The sequence below is a fragment of the Antennarius striatus genome, chromosome 4 (assembly GCF_040054535.1).
Source record: "Antennarius striatus isolate MH-2024 chromosome 4, ASM4005453v1, whole genome shotgun sequence".
Taxonomy (NCBI): domain Eukaryota; kingdom Metazoa; phylum Chordata; class Actinopteri; order Lophiiformes; family Antennariidae; genus Antennarius; species Antennarius striatus.
Window position 1 is genome coordinate 3,457,174 of NC_090779.1, and position 21,099 is coordinate 3,478,272.

The window sequence follows — 21,099 nt, forward strand, 5'->3', positions numbered from 1 at the left end:
TGGACTAAACCATGTGTAGGTTTGACCTGAGATAAGTAGTTGAATTGAAAAAGTACGTTGACCTATTTGAGGCTAGTTTCAAGATGACTACTGAACATGTATTTTTCTTGCTCAGCTATGCACCATCGATGTAGTGCGTTGTTACAGAATATTTGCCTTGCTGCTTGGGTTAGAGTTTAATATGTTTGGAGCAAATTCTATTGCATTTAGATATTATTAGGTGAATTATGAAACGCAACATGACAGGTGACAATCCTGAACAGAAACACTTGGACATACTTGAAGTGTTTCCAAGGAAATCCTGTACTTGGCAAAAGGTTCGGTATTTTTCAAGGGGCAAGTTTGGCCCAGAAATTTTTGGCATAGTTGTAAACCTTACCCAAAAGCTGTTGAGTCGATCCACTGGACGTTAAGGAAGTTCTTGAAGACGTTTTGTCTCTCATCCAAGAGCCTCACAACACGGCGGACCCGGGTTCGAGTCCCGCTCTGTGCGGAGTTCGCATGCTCTCCCCGTGTCTGCGTGGGTTCTCTCCGGGTTCTCCGGCTTCCTCCCACCTCCAAAAGCATGCGCTTCAGGTTGATTGGCTTGTCCCAAATTGACAGTAGGAGTGAGTGTGTGTGTGAATGATTGTTTGTTTCTATGTGACTCCACGGTACACTGGCATTGTGCCCGGAGTGTTCCCCATCTCACGCCCTGAGACTGCTGGGATAGGCACCGGCTCCCCCGCAACCTGCGTTAGCGGATTAAGCGACGTTTATTCACGACGTTTATTCAGTTTAATTGACTTTTATTTCTCCACAGCAGCAACCGACATGCAAACAGGTTCCCTCTAAAGACCAAAGTAAACTCAACTCATGCGCTCGCTCCACATGCGCACCACACATGCAATGCCGTAAAGGAGAATTACATGGAACTGTCGTAAAGTGTGCAATTTAGAACAACACATGTTAACAATCTCCCTCTTCTTTCTTAAAAAAAAAACCCCCAAGGCCAAGTGCAAAGGAAAAACATTTAAGGTACAATCAGGTTTAAGAAAATAACAAAATACAAACATTCCCGTGTGTTGTTTTTTTTTAACACAGAAACACTTGGGCTGGATTTCACAGTCTTTCAGAGAGCCTTCAAGAGCAATAGCGGTGACGCCCCCTTTTTTGTCAGACAGTCAGCGAGTTGTCCTTTCGTCACTGACCAGAGCACCTTTTTATTCTCTATGAGCTCTTTGATGCCGCTTATGTCCAACCGAAGTCTCTTTTCTGTAACCTGTTTTGTGGATTTAAGGGCATCGAAGAGTGAGTGATTGTCAGTCACACAGACCAACGCAGGAACATTCAAGTTGGGGGTCCCAGTAGTGAGCTCAGAAAAGAGGGTGGCAAGGAAGATTGCATTGTCTATTCCATCTGACATAGCAAGAGACTCTCCCACAAGGGTGCTCCGCACCACACGTCTGATCCTTTTAGATTGCCAGCACAGAGGAGAAAACTTCCCGTTCTCCCCCATAAGAGTGATCAATGCTGCCCCTTGTGTACCTCCATCTGGCAAGTTCCCCAGCGAAGCATCACTGAAAACAGTCAAGTTCAAAGCATCATTATTACCCAGCTACTGGAATTTCAAAGTAACCCTTTCAGCTTTAAGTTTACGAATCACCTTATTATCGTCAAGAATGGATTGTACAGTACCATGTTTTAGAATGGATAACAAAATACAAGCATCAAACATAACATCAGGTCTGGTCTGCTTTGAGACCCAAAGAATCAGTCCTATTTTTGATCTAAACTGGTCTTTTTCTGTTTCAGTGAGAAGTAAATCTTTTTGAACAGCCCGTGCTGGATGCATATGAATGGGTTGTAGGCTTTCGATATAGCTCTGCTGATGCATTTCAATTACAACATTTACAGTGACAATATCAATCCCCACATAGCAGAAATTCTCATGTTTCTCACGTCCTACATGGAACGCAGATTTCAGTCGAGGAATCACATCAGTTACTAAGCTTTGGGAACCTGCCCAGAGAAAATCATCAACATGAGATGCAAGTACACCTTTAACTTTGCATTGTTCGTCCAACCAATAAAAGAATGCGGGATCCACTTGCGATACTCTATCATAGAGTGATGCATCAGCAAGACCATATACACATTTTTTAAGTTTCCACAGAACCCCTTTTCTGTCTGCTTCTGGGGGTGGACAGACATGAATGTCCCTTGACAACTCCATGCCCTGCAAAAGGCAGATTTGATGTCCATAGAATGGACGTCCCATTGATTTTGACACATCAGAGCTAGCAATAACCTTAGGGATTCAGAGGCACAGGTTGGTGAATCCTTTTGTAGTTGTTGTTTATTTAGCGATAAGTACATCAGCATCCCTGGCTTCTGAATCTGGCTCAATGCTGAGACTATTCACACTTGACAGATCAACTGCCTCTTTTTGACCATGACTCCCATCATTTTCAATATATTGTAGGTTGTACCAATTTATGTACCCTCCTGTAGCTTTGCCTACTCTGCCTAGGACTTTAGCTTTACACAGAACACTTTCATCACTTTTCATAAAAGTTAGTCTGTCCCGTTTTTACCTTGACACTTGTAGAAACAACAGGGCTATCATTTTGAGTCACTAAAGGATGAGCTTCACCCCCCGCATTGGATTCCCCATCACTTTCATGTTCATTGTTAGTTTCTATGTTTTGTGCATTAAATAATCTGTTCATTACATCTGTGTTTTCACGTTCAGCTGCTTGGTTCTGTACAACTGGCTCAATGTTTGTCTCATTGTGACCCTCATTTTGAAAACTTGTGTGTACCTTATTAAGCCTTACGTGATGTACTCTAACAATGATACCACCATGTCTTACAAATACATCCGCCTCATCTTGACCAATAACCACACCTGGTCCCTTCCAGTCTGCAACTGTCAGCTCGTTTGTAATAGACCTTGTCTCCTATCTCATATTTTTCATCTGTGGGTCTGAGTTGCTTACGTAGCGCTCTACTTATTCTCTCTGAACATTCAGCTTCAGTGTAAGCTTTCCTAGAAGCATGTAACGCTGATATGTGTTGTCCTACCCTTGCACTCACTGTGGTACCTTCTAGTGCAGGTAGTTTGTCAATTAATACAGAGGGAAGGTTAGGATTTTGACCAAATACAAGGTGATGTGGGCTATAACCATGAACACTGTGCGTACAGTTCTTAGCCAAAAGGGCCCAGTCTAGGGCAGTGTGCCAGTCACATCCATTTTCCTGTCTCACCTTCAGGATGATGTCGGTGAGAGTTTTACTGTGTCTCTCCAACAAACCGTTACTCCAGGGGCTATATCCTGCTGTTGTCCTCGTCTCGATGTTAAAGTTTTCCGCCATGTCTCGAAACTCTTCGTTATTGAACTCGCCGCCATTGTCACTGTACAGAATCCGCGGGGGTCCGTGAACACTTGTCCATGTGTGGATGAGGGCGTTGACCATTTCCGAGGCTTTCTTTGCTTTCACAGTACTTGCTGCGCTGAATCGGGTGAATTGGTCGATCACATGGAAATACCATTCTCCTGGCTCCAGCTCGTGCAGGTCGACCGCCACAGTTTCATTATATTCTGAAGCTAGAGACAGACCAACAGCCGGCTTCGGCTTTGTTTTGCTGTATCTCTGACATATGTCACAATCATGCACTATTTGTTCCAAAATAGTGAGGCAGTCCTTGTCTTTGCTTCCCGAGCTTTGAATTAGCCTCTGCAACCTGTCTGCAGATGCATGGCCAAACTGTTTGTGTAGCTTGAGAAGGACTTTCCGTTTTTTGGTAAGAGACATTCATGCCCGCGACCCGATTCCGGATAAGCGGTGGAAGATGGTAAGAGACATGTTTTCCGTCACTGTCAGGACTTCATCTTCATCTGTCGCTCGCTGAATTGTTTTTTCTTTGTCTCTTTTGTCCGCGCAGTAGTGTCCTGAGCTAGTGAACTCAAGGGGTATCTGCTGTTTAAACATCACTGCTCTGTCATTCTCCATGTCTAAAACAGTTCCTGCCTTCTTCAGTGAGGATTTTCTCAGCAGTAGTGGAATGTCAACATCGACCACTTTTGTCTCAATGTGGCATTTAGTGGGCCGTATTTTGGCAGGCAGTTTCACATATGGTCATGATCGATGGGTCATGACCGAAAGAACGAGATCGCAGATACAAGCGGCTGAAATGGGATTTCTCATGCGGATAGTTGGTATCTCCCTTAGAGATAAGGTGAGAAACACTGCTGTTCGCGAGGGGCTCAGAGTAGAGCCGCTGCTCCTTCGCGTGGAAAGGAGTCAGTCGAGGTGGTTTGGGTATCTGGTGCGGATGCCTCAGGGGCCCCTCCCAAATGGAGGTGTGCTGAGGAGACCTCGGGGCAGCCCCAGGACCAGGTGGAGGGATTACATGTCGACACTGGCCTGGGAATGCCTTGGGATCCCCCAGTCAGAGCTGGTGGATGTGGCTGGGGAAAGGGGAGTTTGGGGCTCCATGTTGAAGCTGCTGCCCCCGTGACCCGACTATGGATAAGTGTTGGAAGATGGATGGATGGAGACCTATAATATTTTGTTACACACACACACACACACACACACACACACACACACACACACACACACACACACACACACACACACACACACACACACACACACACACACACACACACAGACACAGACAGACGAATTACGGAAGTCAGAAAGGTTTGGCCCATTTGTTGAGATCCACACTCAGGCTACAAGGTGTGATGGTGGTCTTCTTGCAGCCAGTTGCATTTGTTCTTGATCTGCAAATACATTGACTGTTAGGCTTTAAACAGCTGATAGCTCAAAATAGTGAATACAAAATGAATACAAACCCACATAAAGTGTTATTACTTCATATATCAATTTATTTGCAGGAATATCTATCTACTTGCCTCCCTCCCTCACCCACAACCAGGGGGAGTATTTCTGTAGTTTGATTCTCTTCTAAATGGAATGTTTAATACTCTCATACGGTGGCTCTTCAAGCTCAGGTATCGTTGTCTTGAGGCAGTTCCATCACATGAGCTACTCTAGTGTGCTACATCAGATATAACTGCTGGTGAACTGGTGAGACATTCCTGTTAAAATTTATGTTGTAGAATTTGTATTTCTGTTCATGTCAGAAGGAGACAAAAGTGTTAGATTAAATTAACTGATTTGTCCACATTTTTGTCAGTAGCAGTGAAACTGCAATCCCCGGATGAGGCAGTGCTCTTTTTTATTTTCATTTGTGTAATGTGTGGTCGGGTAATGTGTGTGTGTTGCAGGTCGTCGTCTCGTTCTTCATCCTACACGGGCACTGGGTCGTCTCATTCCCGCAGCCGTTCTTCCTCATTCAGCTCCTACTCCAGCCACTCCTCCCAGCACAGCTCTTTCAGTGGCAGCCGTTCCAGGTATTTAAAAGTGTGTGCGTCTGCATGTGTGTGTCACAGTGTGTTTCTCACAACAGTAATTTGTTGACAAACCCACAACGTTGATACTCACTGCTCTTTTTTCACCTCAAAGTTTCAAAAGCCCTGGCATTTTGTTTAACAGCAGTAAGTAATTCATATCTCAGTGAAGTCTGTAAAAATATCTTGACATCTTAATTGACATAGGCAACACTGATGTCCACATTTAATTGGAAATCACTTTAAACATGGAAACACAAAATAGCTTGACATTTATGAGTCCTCAATTTCTTGTTAGACAAGAACAAGATTACTTACAAGATTACTTTTCCATTCCGTTTGACCTTGATGATTTATTCAAAAAAGAGGAATTTATGTCGTCCCTTTAAAGACTTTTGCATGCCGCTTAAAATTATTTTTGAGGAAGTGATTAAACAAAAGAACTGGAAAAAAAGGATGTGGAGACTACTGCATGCCATTTACAGACAAAAACATTATTAAAACATGAGCAATTTGATAAAAAATAACACACAAAAAGTAATATAAGAAAGAATTTAAATTTACAGATCAGTTGTAACTATTAAATTACATAAAAAGGTAATAAAACAAATAGTTGGTAGCAGTAAAATCTAGTAATATATGAAATAAGTATAAATAAAACATAAGTACTTAAAGTTTGACATTGAATGAATTGAATTGAATATTAGGGCGCGGCAGTGGCTCAGTGGTAGAGTGGGCGGTAGAGCGGGTCGTCCAATGTTCTGAGATTGGCAGTTCAATTCCCTCTCTCGCCCAAAAACACCCGGAGTGGGAGGTGTCAGCTCCCCTCTGGAGCACTGCCGAGGCGCCCTTGAGCAAGGCGCCCTTGAGCAAGGGACCCAGCCGTCCCTTTTACAAGTTGCTCATTGGAGGCGCACCACAACAGAGCTGCCCGCCACTCTACCTCCCCCTCACCTTTATGACCACAGGCCCCTTGTGTACACACTGTATAGATGCATGTAACTACTAACCTGTGTGTAGAGTGGAGTCTTAATTTCCCTTCCGCGATCAATACAGTTAATAAAAAAAAGAATGGGTGAATCAGTGCTGGCATGCAAGCTTGATATTCGGCTCAGGTGAACCAGCTGCACCTGAACTAAAGCCTCTGCTTAGCCTAGTGTAGGGGTGTAACACTCATTTTCACCGAGGGCAGATTTAAGTAATAAGTGTAAATTAAATGTAACTCAATGTACTATAAAATAAACGTAACTACTCCTTAATGTTAAATAACTGAACTTATTACTTATTCAAGTTACAAACATTACAGTCACACAAAAAAAATGTTTGCTTGTTGCTCTGTTATAACATAAATCCTTTTAATTTGTCAGGTTATTAAACCCACAGAACTCCATCAATCAAAAAACTATCCAAGAGAATAAAGAAAAATCACATCAAACACAAGTTAGGGCGTTAACTTTGTTAAAAATGTTTTTGTCAAAGTTAAAATGGGTTTAATTACTGAATTGTGGGAAATGTAGGTGTCTATTTATTTTTAGACACTGACCTTTTATGCTCCCGTGGGCCACATAAAAGGATGTGGCGGGCCACATTTGGCCCCTGAGCCTTGAGTTTGACACATGTGGCCCAGTTTGACACATGTGGCCCAGTGCAACTACCTGTGTAGCTTCATATTTACATAGTCAATGTATTCTAGGTTTCAAGTGCAGAGAAACAGCTTTCTCTTCACAAGGTCACTCTTAAAGTGAACTCGAAAGTGCAGCAATGAAACTGGTACCGGTACCAGTTTCGCTCGGTAATGTCTGGGTTTTTATTGAAGCCACCCTTGGCTGACTTCCACCATATCTCAACTTTAGGTGCCCCATGTAAGTTATTTCAGCCAAAGACTATGTAATTTTCAGAACACAGATGTATTTTCTCTTTCTTATCACTTATTTCACTCTAAATCTGTTATAAATTTATATTCAAAATAAGACATTAATGTCTACTTTTGATCCACAGATCTCGATCATTCTCCACTTCTCCTTCACCAAGTCCAGGAGGAATGAGGACTGCTAAGAACAAACCAGACCTTCCTCCTTTGTTTGCAAAAGGGTAAATCTCACTTCTTTTTCATCCACAGTTAGCTTTGGTTGTATGATCTACGTTAATCAGGGCTTTAGATCAGAATTTTTTTGCCAATCGGTTCGTCCTAAAGGAAAACAGCATCACTACGTTTCGGGTTTTACGTCCCATCCGTGAGCTTATGTTCCTGAACAAAACAAATATAGTTCTCAAACTGGTTAACAACTTTCCTTGTAAATATAAATGGGTAGGTAGCTTTAGTACTTTTAAATTGGCAGTTAAAACAATTAGTTTACATACTGTAGGTTTTGTGCCTACAGTAAACAGAACAACAGCACTGATCCAGTTACAGAACAGAGGATGAAGAATCACCGGAGGAGATTAAGTGATGTTAATCCTTGGTTCTCCTTGTACATAAATATGTCGTCTTTGTGTAAAACCAAAAACAACAAGTGAACTTGGAAATTCTTACACTTTGAAGGCGGTAGTTCGAACTCACTCTTACATCTTATCATATGTGTTTCATGACATTCACAGCTTATTAATTAGCTCAAACATTGCATGTCCTCTGTTGTTAGCAGATCTCCTGCTGTAATTGTCTGCATGCTTAAACCCCATTGCGTGCCTTTTCTGATTTGCCTTTTCATTCTCTAAGCATGCCGCCGAAGCCGGGTAACATGCCCCCGCCTCAAAGGGAAAAGCCCCCCGTGAAGAAAACTGTCAGTCCATCGCTACCTGGGGTAATGCAGGGCAGGCCACCCAAACCTCCTACTGAAGGAGGAAAGCCTCCCAACAATCCCAGGGAGCCTGGAGCTACAGGCGGTGCTGTAGGTGGGAGCGGAGCAGCAAGGCCCCCACCACCACGAGAACCTGGAAAACCCCCCAACCCAAAGGAAGAAAGGCGGAAAGAACGACAGCAGCGTCCTCCTCAAAGGTAGGCTTTGGATTTACCTGTAAATCTGATGGAGTACAAAATATTGTACAAAGACTTTGACTCATGGCAGGAACTATTCCAGCATAACTCGTGATAAAGATCTGGTGTCACATCTGTTCCAAGAAACCACACATTCATGACATCTGAAGTTAACACGCATTCCATCCTCGTAACAAGCCAGTCATTCTCTACTGGCAGCTGTCCGCTACTGGAACTCGTTAGCACCTATTAATTTGTTGTTAATCAAAGGCTTGCAAAGTGGTTATGAAAGAATTATTGGTAGTATTTCCAAAAACATAGCATGTAAGCTAGTGTGGGCAGGATGGAAAATGATGTGGGCTGCATGCTTTCTGTTTTAGGTGTTGCCCTGCTAACAGTTGGACGCATTGTTAAACACGTAGATGTGATATAAATAGAATAATGTTGAGGCAATTGTATTTGCCAATGGTATCTAAAATTATTCATTGCGTAACGCGATACTGCTGGTGTCTCCCGACGCTTTACAGTCCGTGGGAGATCCGTGTTAATGTGTGCTTCAGGGTGTGGGACAATTATTGTTGGAAATACCTTTGTGGCTTTGCAATGTGGGTGTGCACATGTGTATGTGTGTTTGTGTGTGTGCGTGTCTGCGTATCCGTGTCTGTGTGTGAGTCTGCTTGCCTGTTTGTGGGTGTGTGTGTTTGAAAGTGGCAACTTCACACAAAGAGGAAGAACATGTGAAGAGCAGTACGGAGGTATAAGACAGTTTCTTGCGTGGGTGCCGTGTGGGCACAATGGTTTACAAATTTGAAAACCGTCCTGCAAAACCAGCTTTTTTAATCTGTAGTGATACTCTGGGGCAGCCAAATGGGATTACATTCCGCACATGTTTCAGGACACAGTTTGAGTTTGCTCCTGTCTTTAAGAGGAAATTCATTGCATGGAGCAAAACATAGAAATGAATTCTGGGTTTTCTTTGCTTCGCGTCATCTTCAGAGGTGCATAAAAACATTTGCTGCACACACAACGGCTCCAGGGAAAAGAGATTTTATTCAGTCACTTTCTCATTTATAATCCTACCATTCATGGTTGATACATTCACACTGTGTTTAGAACAGTGATTCTTAACCTGGGTTCGATCGAACCCTGGGGGTTCAGTGAGTCGGTCTCAGGTGTTTGGCGGAGATGGAAGTCAAGACAAAACACTCGACACATCGTGTCGGGTGTTTTTGCCGAACATACACGAATCACTGTGTACGTTTGACACATCGTGTCTATTCGTGATGACACGCCCCCCTTAGCCATCACTGGCTGCAGGTTGGCTGGACACTGGCTGCACACGCTACATCGATTATACCTGTGCTACATGGGATTTTGCACACTCAGTAGTCGATATATACCTGTCATGATGGTACGTCATCTGATTGATTTCTTAATATTTTAATTCATAGTAACTATGTTGAGCAAAAAAAGAAAGTGGTTGGAGGAATATGCGCAACGTGAATTTACATGTACTGTGTAACGTAACGTGATGGGAGTCAGTGTTCTGCATGATTTTCAATGTCAAGTTGAGCAACTCTAGTCTGGCACTGGCAAAAATAAAGAAACACTACCTTAAGCTGCATGGAAAACGAAAAGAAACAGACTTTGCTGTAAAAATGACATAAGATTAGCACTTGCCAAGGTGAAGCCACGCATATCTGGTCTCTCAATAACAACAGCAGAAGTCACACTGATTTGCAGATAGGTCATTTCATGTGAGTTCATGCACTGTCCTGGTTTTGTTCTTTGAAAAATGTGACATTAATGCGCAATTCATTAAATACACCAGTAAAACATATACTTATGTCTTAAATTTGAAGAAAAAAAAAAGTTTTAATTTAAGAAGGGTTCGGTGAGTGAGCATATGAAACCGGCAGGGTTCGGTACCTCCAACAAGGTTAAGAACCACTGGTTTACAAGTAGAATTTGAATCGGTCAGGGTGAGTAAAGCATCTTGTGAAGATTGGGTGAGTGTCTGCTTCAGTGTCCCTGCTACTATGCATAGTGACACTGTCAGTATTACTGGACTTTAGATCATTCATATATACAAGATTATTTAGTGATCACCCCTGTACTGTGATACGCATCATACTGCTGGATCCTTGCCAACCCACCTTCCACTGCTGATTGATGACAAAATGACGGCGTTCTAGTGGTGAAGCATTAACTGTGTTTCTGTTCTTATCCACTGGCTTGGGTCTCATGAGCTAACAATACAGCCATAACCAGTTATTTATAAGTAGTGAACAAATGTTGACTTCATTTCACCGCGAAGAAATATAGAAAGCAGAAATATTTAATATTAGCTGTTAATTTTACATTATTGTGAGTTTACATGTTGGATATAACTTCTGATTAAAATGAAGACATGTTTGGAATTGATCTAATGGAAGAAAAAAAAAGGTGAAACGTACAAAACTTGGACCAAATTGGAAATAAAATAATACTTGTATGAGCCAGTAGTCCCTCGCGCAATCGCTCATTAACACGCGCGGCTTCACCTCTTCGCTGATTTTTAGTTGGTAGTCACGTGATACTGTACGTACGTTCTATTGGCTGACTGCCTCTGGAGGTGTGCTGCGTTCCGTGAATCTTGGAACACAGCACACCTCCATGACACACAAAAGTGCTCTAAACAGTCTATAAGAGTGTGTGAAAAGGTAAAACAAATAAATAGAAGGTGGTTTAATATCAGTATGGGGAGGATTCATAAACGTTTAAATTACCATTAATAATAAAATAAATAGTTTGTCGCTCTATCACGGAATTTTGTTTTTGCAGGTGGTTCCAGGAATGCATTAACAGTGAGTAACGAGGGTTTGCTGTATACATCCCTGTACGGGCCATGAGCTTTGGGGTGGCAGTTGCTCAGTGGTAGAGTGGGCGATAAGAGTGGGTCTTCCAATGTTCCAATATGGGCGGTTCGATCCCCGCCCAAAAACACCTGGAGCACTTCCGAGGCGCCCTTGAGCGAGGCGCCGTCCCCCTCACAAGTTGCTCATTTGAGCGCTGCCCGCCACCCTACCTCCCGTTTGTGTGTGGTTGTGTGTATTACAGGGGCCTCTGCACACTGATATGCATGTGTGTGTAATATGCAACCGGATTTTGCATAGTTTACAATGCTTCATGTCTCCAGATCCACTCAAATATTGTGGGTTTCGCTGGTATCACATGTCTCATCCTTCCATGTCTGTTAGAGAAACAGTCAAAAATACCATCTAGAAATTTAATAAATAAATGTCCAGTTTAGCTCATCATCTGGATTAAATTCAAAATATTGTGCTGTTTTTCAAATTCATATATGATGGTTTTTTTGTTTTTACTCTTTATTTTTATTGCAATTTTAAAGTATAATAGTAATACTAACAACGCAACAGTAACACATAACAAAATAACCAAACTCCCAAAGAAGTAAAAAAAAAAAAAGTTAGATTGTCATGTTTCTTCAATTTTTTCCTGTATGAGAAACTTGGGTTTCTTTGATGTGTCGTTGGGAAGTTAATCCATTCCACCCATTCTGGGCATTGTTCTTTTTGAGTCTAAATCTTGTCTGTCAGTTGTTCCATAGCAAACATTTCATTTACAATTTTCAGCAGCGCATTTATTGTTGGGTGGTCTGGTTTATGAAATCTCTTCTTTCAATACATTTTTCCTTCATATTGGCAAAATAAATTAACATAATTGTCACGGGTATATCATAACCAGAGTTTCAACAATAACAAGGTGAACATCTTCCCAGAACTTTACAATTTCAGGACAAAACCAACAAACATGGGAAGGATCTACATTTATAGCCCCACATTTCCTCCAACATGGTTTAGACTCCAAAGACAGTTTGCTCTTAAATTTGTGTGTAATAAAGAATCTCATTAAGTTCTTCCAGCAGTATGACTTCAAACACGTGATGATGTATTCGGTTGAAGTGATCTCCAGATACACAACCGCTGGTCCTCAGAGAACATTAAGAGGAGTATTTGACCTAGACTTCTCTACCTGGTTCAGTCTCTACCTGTCAGGATACCTGAAAGACAGTTTGGCCTATGGAATAAAACCATCTCATTTATATGGAATGGCCGCAAACCGAGAATTAAATTTGAAACACTACAGATTGGTAAAGAAAATGGAGGTATAATCCTAACCACTTCCAAACCTTAAGGAATACTTCCATGCAGCACAACTTAGACCTGTGCTCTGCTGGTGTGATAAAGACTACATGGAAAAATGTGGCGCAATTCATACAATGAATTTCTCAAGTTTTAATAGAGATAGAGAAGAAACAATGAAAATAATCATCCCTTATTTCCTCATTGATTTTAATGTAATCAGCATCATATAATTGGTTTACTTTCTGTGTTAGGGTGACCTCAAGATATTTCATTTTTGTTGTTGACCAATTCAGTTTGTATTTTTGTATTACTTTTTTGCAGTGCAGTGTAGTTGAATGTTAGAAACTGTGTTTTGGTCAGGTTAACCTTGTATCCAGAGCACAAACCGAAAGTGTCTGAGTTACTGATTAATATGAGAATAGATGTGTCCGGGTCCTCTAAAAAACAGATCATGTCATCCAAAAAGTCCAGTGATAAGATCTTCATCCCCAGGTTTTTTTCCTTTTAAGATCTTTGTCCTGATTGCTGAGTTGCTGAATGACTTTGGCCTTGTCTGGTTGACCCTTTTAATATTACGCTCTCATTGAGGCTACCATTTATTCTCCTCTTCGCAGTTGGTTTTTGGTAACGTGTTTTCATAAATTAAGTAGCCTTTTAATCAAATCCCGTTGTTCCAAGTACCTGGTATGGAAAGGTCCAGTTAACGTTGTTGAATTCTTCTCGGCATCTAGGCTTATCAAGGGTGCAGTGATGTTTTTATCCTGGATGTGGTTAATAATGTGTAGAGTTCATCTTATGTTGTCATGGGTTTGGCGCCCCTAATAAAGCTGGTTTGATCTTCATCCATAATGTCTTTGATAAAATGTTCACATCTTTTTTGAAATAATTGAGGTATACAGTTTATAATCCACACTGAGTAGTGATATAGTTCTATAATCTGAACAAGTCTCACTATAGCTTTTCTGAGGAATCACTGATAATCACAGCTTCCTTCCAGGATGGAGAGGACTCAGAGAGCTGTGTGTGACTTCTCTTTTTCTTTTCTCTTTCTTTTAAGTGCTGTTGTCTTTGCAGTAAGTTTTCCTCTTTTGACTTCCTCGAGGGCATCCCACAAAACAGCAGGGCTTACCTCTCCGTTGTCATTTTTCTTCTAATGAGTCAGGAAGAGGAAGAATATCTGAAGAGCAGTACAGACATGTGAGACAGTTTTAGCTTGTGTGTGTGGGTGGTGTGTGGGCACAATTGGTCACAAATTTGCAAACCGGCCTGCAAAACCAGCTTTTAAATCTTTAGTGATACTCGGGGGCAGACAGATGGGATTACATTCTGCACATATTTCAGGACAGTTTGAGTTAATTCATTAGAAATTAATTCTGGGTTTTCTTTGCTTCATGTCATCTTCAGAGATGCACACAAAACTATTTGGCTGCAGGGAAAGGATATTTTATTTGTTCTGGTTGGATCGACCACTTCTCTGCTCAAAGCAGTGCAGAGCAGTACCGATACGTCATGATGCTGTCTGTCTGTCAGTTTAAGATATTTAGAATCCTACATTCACACCGCGTTTAGAAGTATAAGTTGAATTATTCAGGGTGAGTGAAACATCTTTTGTGGGTTGGGTGAGTGCTAGTAGTTTCTGTGCGTTAAAGAGACAAACAGAGGAGGACTTTTTTTGATTTTTTTGGCCTTTCTGAGACAATGTGGTTGTAAAAAACAAAACACATATTTGGAGCGAAGTTACTGTCAGTGGTGGAATGTGGGAGATGAGGCTGGTCATCCCACAACGTGAGGAAGAGAGGTGCTTAGACCAGTTACCATTTACCACTGCATAGTTATTGTTCACATCTTCATCGCTTATTGTGCTGATGTGTGTGATACCTGTGACAGTTGCTGAACAAGAAGTGAGGTAGTGCACATTGGTTTTGATATCATAAAAATCTGTCCACTGTGTTCTCAGTTCTTTGTCTGTCTCCTCCAGGCGAACTATTAGTGGGAGTGTTAGCGAAAGTGGAAGCAGTTATACTGGTTCCAGCTCCAGATCACGATCCTCATCCAACTCTCTGTCTCGATCACGTTCCGGATCCAGGAAATCCAGGTGTTCATCGAGCTAAACTCTGACAGTGACACTGACATTATTATCGAAATTTCAAAAAAGACTGGACATTATGGAGTATAATATAGCTTCCTGTCAACAGATACGTAGATGATGAAGTGTTGTTTTCTCTCTTGTCCACCATTTGAAGCTGCATGTAGTGTAAATATATGTTGTTGTGACTGACGTAGTAGACGATTGTAAACTTATGCTGTACTCTCTCTCTTTTCATGTATCGTGTCCGTGGCAAAATCCTCCAGGAAATCCAGGTATGACGATTATTTATCAGGGGTTGTGTGTCCATGTACTCTTCCACAGACGTACGGGCATTTCGTGTTGTGTGAAAGGCCGCAGTTATCCCTCCGGTGTGTGTAGACACAGAATCAGCGTGTTTTTGTCCCTGCAGATCACTAAGCGTGAGCAGTGTGTCGTCGGTATCATCGGCGTCCTCCAGCAGCAGCTCGGTGCGCAGCGCGGACTCAGACGACATGTACGCTGACCTGGCCAGCCCCGTGTCCTCCGCCAGCTCCCACTCACCCACACCCAGTCAGCCCCGCAAGGAACGAGGGGCTCCACGGGACCGGCCCCCCCACAGCAGAGACAAGGAGAGGGGTCAGTGTGGGCCGCGCTGTCTTCAAGCAGCAGACACAACACGCAGAATAACACAAGTAACACGTTATCAGATCAGGTTTCAAACAACAGACATCGCTACCAGAGGATTGGCAAACCCATTCTGATGGTGATGGAATCAGACCAGAATTATGGGCTGTAATGAGAAAAAGTCACCATAAAGAACAATTTGTGTAGTAGCAGCAGCACTTGAGCCTCTATAAATAGATGTGGTGTCTCAATACCCTCCTGCTTTCACGTTCTCTTTCTCATGAAGGAATCCCATCAAAGTAATCGATAGTAATCAGTTATTGGGATTAACTCCTGTGGTGTTTCTTATAAACCAGAGTAGGAAGTGTGTTCCAAATTGTTTCCATCATTATCTTAATATCTCTATTGAAAAGCTTTTTGAGTGCTCTCACAAATTCTCCTTCTCTTGTTGAAGGGATTAGTCTTTCCTCTGTATGTAAATTTATTGTCATACTTTCTACGTAGTTTTTAGTGGTTTTTATAAAATTTCTAAGGTGATTTGGTAGCATGATCATGTTCTACCTCATTTGGTTGTGCCTTTTGAAACGTTGAAGTTTGTACAGATTGTGTGTTGTATGAAACTTGGTTTCAGGTAAGTTGGTAGTTGGTCTCCTCCATTAGAATACTCAACACTAAGCTTTGTGGTGCTGACAGGTCTGCTCTGTCTCGTCTGTTGTTTTCTCTCGTCCACTCACGGTGGGAAGCAGAACAAGTCAGCCTTCACTAAAGGCATTGATTCTGCCCCAGCCTTACTCTGGCTCAAACAACACGTTTAGTTTTAAGAAGACCGCCTCAATATAACGGTATATCTTGGGTAAGAGTTCTTGTGAATGATAAAATTAATGATTATTTTCCTCTCGTGTTTTTTTTTTTCACCAGAGAGGTCTTCGAAGAAAGAGGAGCCCTTCAGGGACGACCGCAGGAAGATGGATTCGTCTGGTGCTCCACCTAGAGGAGGGAACCCCATGCCCAGATCAGGACCTAGCGGCAGGGGTGGGCACCATTTACATCCTCCACCGGGCACCATGGGTCCCCCAGGAAACTGTGGCGGTTCAGGTTCCCACAAGGACATCAAACTTACCCTTCTCAACAAGGTCACTATTACTCATTACTATTATAAAAGAGAAAATTCTGTCTTGGCATCAGCAATGTTGAGCTTTCCAGACGTTTCTGGTTTCTTATTTCATTTCACTGGTGTGACATATCCTCCATGAAGATGTATCTTCTCGTTTGCTGAGGGCATGAACTAAACAGATGTTCAGTACAGTGTTCGTAGAGGCTGTTTTTACACCAGGTCTGACTGAAACACATGAAACATTTGTTTTGAAGTATCTATGCTTGATATTTAGTGGTTGAATTGAATTAAACTAGTGGTTTAGGGGGCGGCAGTGGGTCAGCGGTAGAGCGGATGGTAGAGCGGGTCGTCCAATGTTCCTAAGATTGGCGATTCTATTCCCTCTCCCGCCCAAAAACACCCGGAGTGTGAGCCGACAGCTCACCTCCGGAGCACTGCCGAGGCGCAGTATTTACTAACTAGAGTGTGCTCTTAATTTCCCTTTGCCGAATCAGATTAGTACATAAAAATGGGAAAAAAAGTTTTAAAGTTTAGCAAATTGATTTTCTTACAGACACTTAGTCCAACACATGTATCCCAGTGAAAACACAAACTATGGCTTAGACAGAAAAAAACTGGATGAATTACGTTTACTGAAAGTAGGATCCATGATTTGTTTCTGCCTGCACCCCCCTCCCCCCAGCAGCAAGGAGACAAGGGCAACAGGAAGAGGTACATGCCCTCAGACAAAGACCGGCCAGGCTCCCCCCTCAGCAAGAGAATGGCCCTGTCTCCAGACAGAGGTGAGTTCACCACCACACAGCCTGACCGCAGGTCAAACTTCATAACGTTGTGGTTTCACCCATGATGTTGATACAAAAGTGAAAAGTAGCCCCATTATTTGATTAGTCATTACAGTATTTTCCGCAATATAAGGCGCACCTAAAAGCCTTTAATTTTTCTCAAAAACCAACAGTGCGCCTTATATATGAAAAGAGTTTTAGAACAGGTCGTTCACTGAGTGTGCGCCTTATAGTGTGGAAAGTGTTTATAAACATGAACTTGAAAGTTTCAATCGTTGTTAAACTCTTCTGTTTTTTAAACATGGCAACCGTCCTTAAATATGTTGGGCTTCTTTCTGCATTGATGACGGGCTGTCCCATATTGGAAGACATTTTTTTTTGTCAAGCTGGTTGAAGAGTCAACACCATTATTGTCAACAACCAGTGATGTGTGTGTTTCAGTGGTTCTGTCCTTGCAGCCTCAGTAACCCCCACCATTATGTTTTTCAGGCCGAGATAAGAGAATACCCGGCAGACCCCCACTTTCCCCTCGAATGGATCGGCCCAGAGGCCAGGGCCCCCGACCAATGCCCCCTCCGGGAGACAGGTTGGCAACCCTTACGACAAAACTGCTGATGTTTGTCTTAAAGGACCTAAATGTCTTTTTTATCATTCTTTAGAAGTCGGTGGTGTCAAATAGGTTGGGAGGGGGGTGTTTAGTGGGAATTCTAAAACTACCAAAAAAACCCTTATCAGTTAGAGCTCACTTCAGAGCACCATGTTTGTCTGGACATTTGCGGTTAACGTTAGGAACTCACCACTGGCTCAGAAACTTCCCATGGGGACGTGGGTCATCATATTTCCCTGTATGAAACTGTAGTTTCTAAAAAGGTTTGTGTCAAAGTGGACTTCATTCGAAAGGCTGCTGGCTCATTAATTCTGGAAACACTTAAAATAACCGTGGAAAGTGCAGACAAATTAGAATTATCAGGAGTTTTTAAGACTTTTCATTAAAAAATTAACTTTTTGTTATTGCTTAAATAGCAACACTCCTACTGGGATCAACAGTTTGTTGTAAACCAAATTGCTAATTGATCCATCTTACTTTAATATCCCTAACACTCCTACTGTGTTGTCCGTTGCTGCTTAGAAAAAAAATCACTGCGAGACGTTCTGTTTTGATTAAGTTTATCAAGCCTCTCTGATGGAGAGTGTGTTAACGCAGCCGTGTTTGTGACTGGCGCGTTCTTTCTGGTTATCCATTGAGTAGTTTGGTGACAACGGACAGACAAAGTCATCAAGTGCACGCAGGGAAGCAGACCTGCAAGAATAAGAAGACAGGAAGTTATTGTGCAGATTGCATCAACAATTCAACTATATATCCGCGTCATGTTAATAGTTGTCATGTCATAGTTAGTTTCCCTGACGGAACCTCCTTAAGGGATCAATAAAGTTCTACTCTATGTCAGTAAAGAGCTCCATTACACAAACACACCCATGTGTCCAAGCTTACAATAGACAAGACAGCTTTGCAACAGTGAAACCTCTTTAATTGAGCGATACATCAGTGAGTGTCATACCAGTAATGTCACCAGGAGGTAGTGCCTTCAAGGCTATTTTTGTCCGAACTTTCGTTGGTGCTTGTATACCGAGAGCGTTAAACAGTGCATAAAGCGATCTGGTTGGGACGACAGCAGAGGTTTGTGGCACAAAAGGAGGAGATGAAAAGGCTTTGTGTGTCACCCACACACACACAACCTCTCAGGGTTTTTGTCTGCTCCTAAGATAAGAATAGAATATCACTTCTCTGTCATGGGTAAAACTGCAGTCTCATCATCCATCTATCTTGTCCCTCAGAAAACGTCCTATGTCACCCCCTCCAAAATCATCTGGAAAGGGCCCAGCTATACCGATGGGCAAGCCGGCCCCCTCTGGCTCCACTTCAGCCGCTGGCTCAGGCTCCGGCTCCAACAAACCCAGCAACACACTGTCGCGCCGCGAGGAGCTTTTGAAGCAGCTGAAGGCCGTGGAGGACGCCATCGCCCGCAAACGAGCAAAGATCCCTGCCAAGTAAAAGCAAACCCACTCGTCGCCCGTCTGCCAGTCCGTCTGCCTGCTACTCGGCCTCGGCCGTAGATACAGTGAGGGTCACACCATTGAGCATTTTCCCCATGCCTCCAGTGGACGTATAGAAATGTTGATGTATTAAAGGATATTGTATAAGTGAACAGGAAGTGGTCACCACAAAAACATTTTGTGCTTGTTTTCCCTCAGAGGAGTTCTTTATTCTTACATGCCCAACTTTAGCTCCCATTGAAACGTTACGGTGGCAGTTTGCCTCGTCAGCGAGAGGCACTGGGAAACACTTTGGGCATTTGGTGAGGAAGAGACGTCTCAGGAACGGTGCAGACTTTACGGTAGAGACAGGAGGGTCATAGGGTCTATCCGGACCCTCCTTTCTGTTCCTTCAGTGAAAAGGAAGCTTCTTCCTTATATGGTGTGATGAATGATTTATACATAGTGAATTTACTGCTTCTTTCTCTTCACCATTATCATTTTGTTGTCTCAATGTTTTCGTTTCTCTGTATTGGTCAGCTCTACAGGGCACCACGAGGTGTCTATGTTTGAATCTCTCTTTGTTCGGTGACTGTAACCGACGCCAGCCTCTGCTTTATCCACTGACTTCAACCAGTGACTCGTCTGCATTCGGTTTTTAGGACAGTTTTCATCATGACACCTTGTACAATAATCGAGTCTTCAGATTATTTCAAATGTTATGCTTATAGACAACAGTGATGTGAAGTATTAATTTTTTAAAAATCTGCAGCATTTTTTTCTTGCTCTTCTCAAGTGAAAAACCAACTTTTTATTTGTCACATTTTTAGTTTGAGGAGTTTGAGCGGTGGAACTGGGACATTTAGAAACAGGAGATGTTTTGTTTTTGTGACAAAAGCCTTCTAAATAAACTATTTTGATAAAGAGAATGTCGTCGGCCTGATTTTTCTCGATTTAGCACATATAGTGCGCCCTTGTGCATCAACACTCACAACTTCATCTCATCTCGGATTTTTGGTAGGTAGTCATGTGATACCGTACGCGCATTCCATTGGCTGACGACACCCGGAAGTGTGCTACGTTCCGTAAGTACCAGAACGCAGTGCATTTCCATGAGACACAAAAGTGCTTTAAATAGTCAATAAGAGTGTGGGAAAGTTAATAAAGATAGAAGGTGGTTTAATAACAGTATGTGAGGGGTTCATAAATGTTTAAATTACCGTAAGTAATAAATAGTTTATCACTAAATCGTGGAAGTCGTGTGGTTCCTGGAACGCATTAACCACAAGTAATGAGGTCGCACTGTACTTCAGAATGTGAAATATGTGCCAGTGTGTTGCTCAATTTTGCAGATTTTTTTTTGGTCCAGACTTTAGTATTAAAAAAATGAATAAAATTCAGATCTCCACAAACTATTCCAAAAAATGATTGTTTTTTATCAATACAATTGAAATATGTATTGTTTTTAAATGTGAACAATATCAATAACCAAAATAAATTTCATTCAAAATATAACCCATCAGAACTCATTTGTGCACAATGGAAGATTTTTCTATTGTGTTTGATTTATAGTTCTAACAAGACAAAAGATTTAAAAGAATCTCCTGTAACGGCGTAAACTGCACCAACTGATTGTTTGCAGATCTCTGTCTTGGTTTAAGTACAGCAGCGGACAGAACCACCACTTGGAAGGTAACTGATCATTAACCAATGAACTCATGCTAATTAGCCACATGCTACCAACTCTAAACAACAGCCTGTCACTCATATAATTTGTATTGCTTCATAAAGTTACGCTCCTTCTCTACAGTGTCCCATTGGTTGTAATGTTATTAGTTTCCTGTTTCCTAGGAGTCCCTGCTTTGTGTATCTGTGGGAAGACACGGATGTTGATGTTTGCAGAGGCTTCCCACTGTGGAATAAACCCCAACGGAAAATACACTCCAGTGG

At 42.2% G+C, this 21,099-nt stretch overlaps 1 protein-coding gene across 2 annotated transcripts in view; it reads left to right on the top strand.

Moving 5' to 3' along the window:
- zc3h18 (zinc finger CCCH-type containing 18) overlaps positions 1-20,487 on the top strand; it is a 42,914-nt gene extending 22,427 nt beyond the window's left edge. Inside the window, exons 11-19 of one of the 2 annotated variants that reach the window (XM_068312892.1) lie at positions 5,283-5,408; positions 7,404-7,496; positions 8,122-8,400; positions 14,506-14,622; positions 15,026-15,231; positions 16,138-16,352; positions 17,019-17,115; positions 17,605-17,701; positions 18,952-20,487. In XM_068312892.1, coding sequence (XP_068168993.1) covers positions 5,283-5,408; positions 7,404-7,496; positions 8,122-8,400; positions 14,506-14,622; positions 15,026-15,231; positions 16,138-16,352; positions 17,019-17,115; positions 17,605-17,701; positions 18,952-19,168 — 1,447 coding nt within the window. In that variant the 3' untranslated portion in view covers positions 19,169-20,487. The remainder of the gene's footprint in view (positions 1-5,282; positions 5,409-7,403; positions 7,497-8,121; positions 8,401-14,505; positions 14,623-15,025; positions 15,232-16,137; positions 16,353-17,018; positions 17,116-17,604; positions 17,702-18,951) is intronic. The other variant, XM_068312891.1, reaches the window with a different exon arrangement.
- The last annotated feature ends 612 nt before the right edge of the window (positions 20,488-21,099 follow it).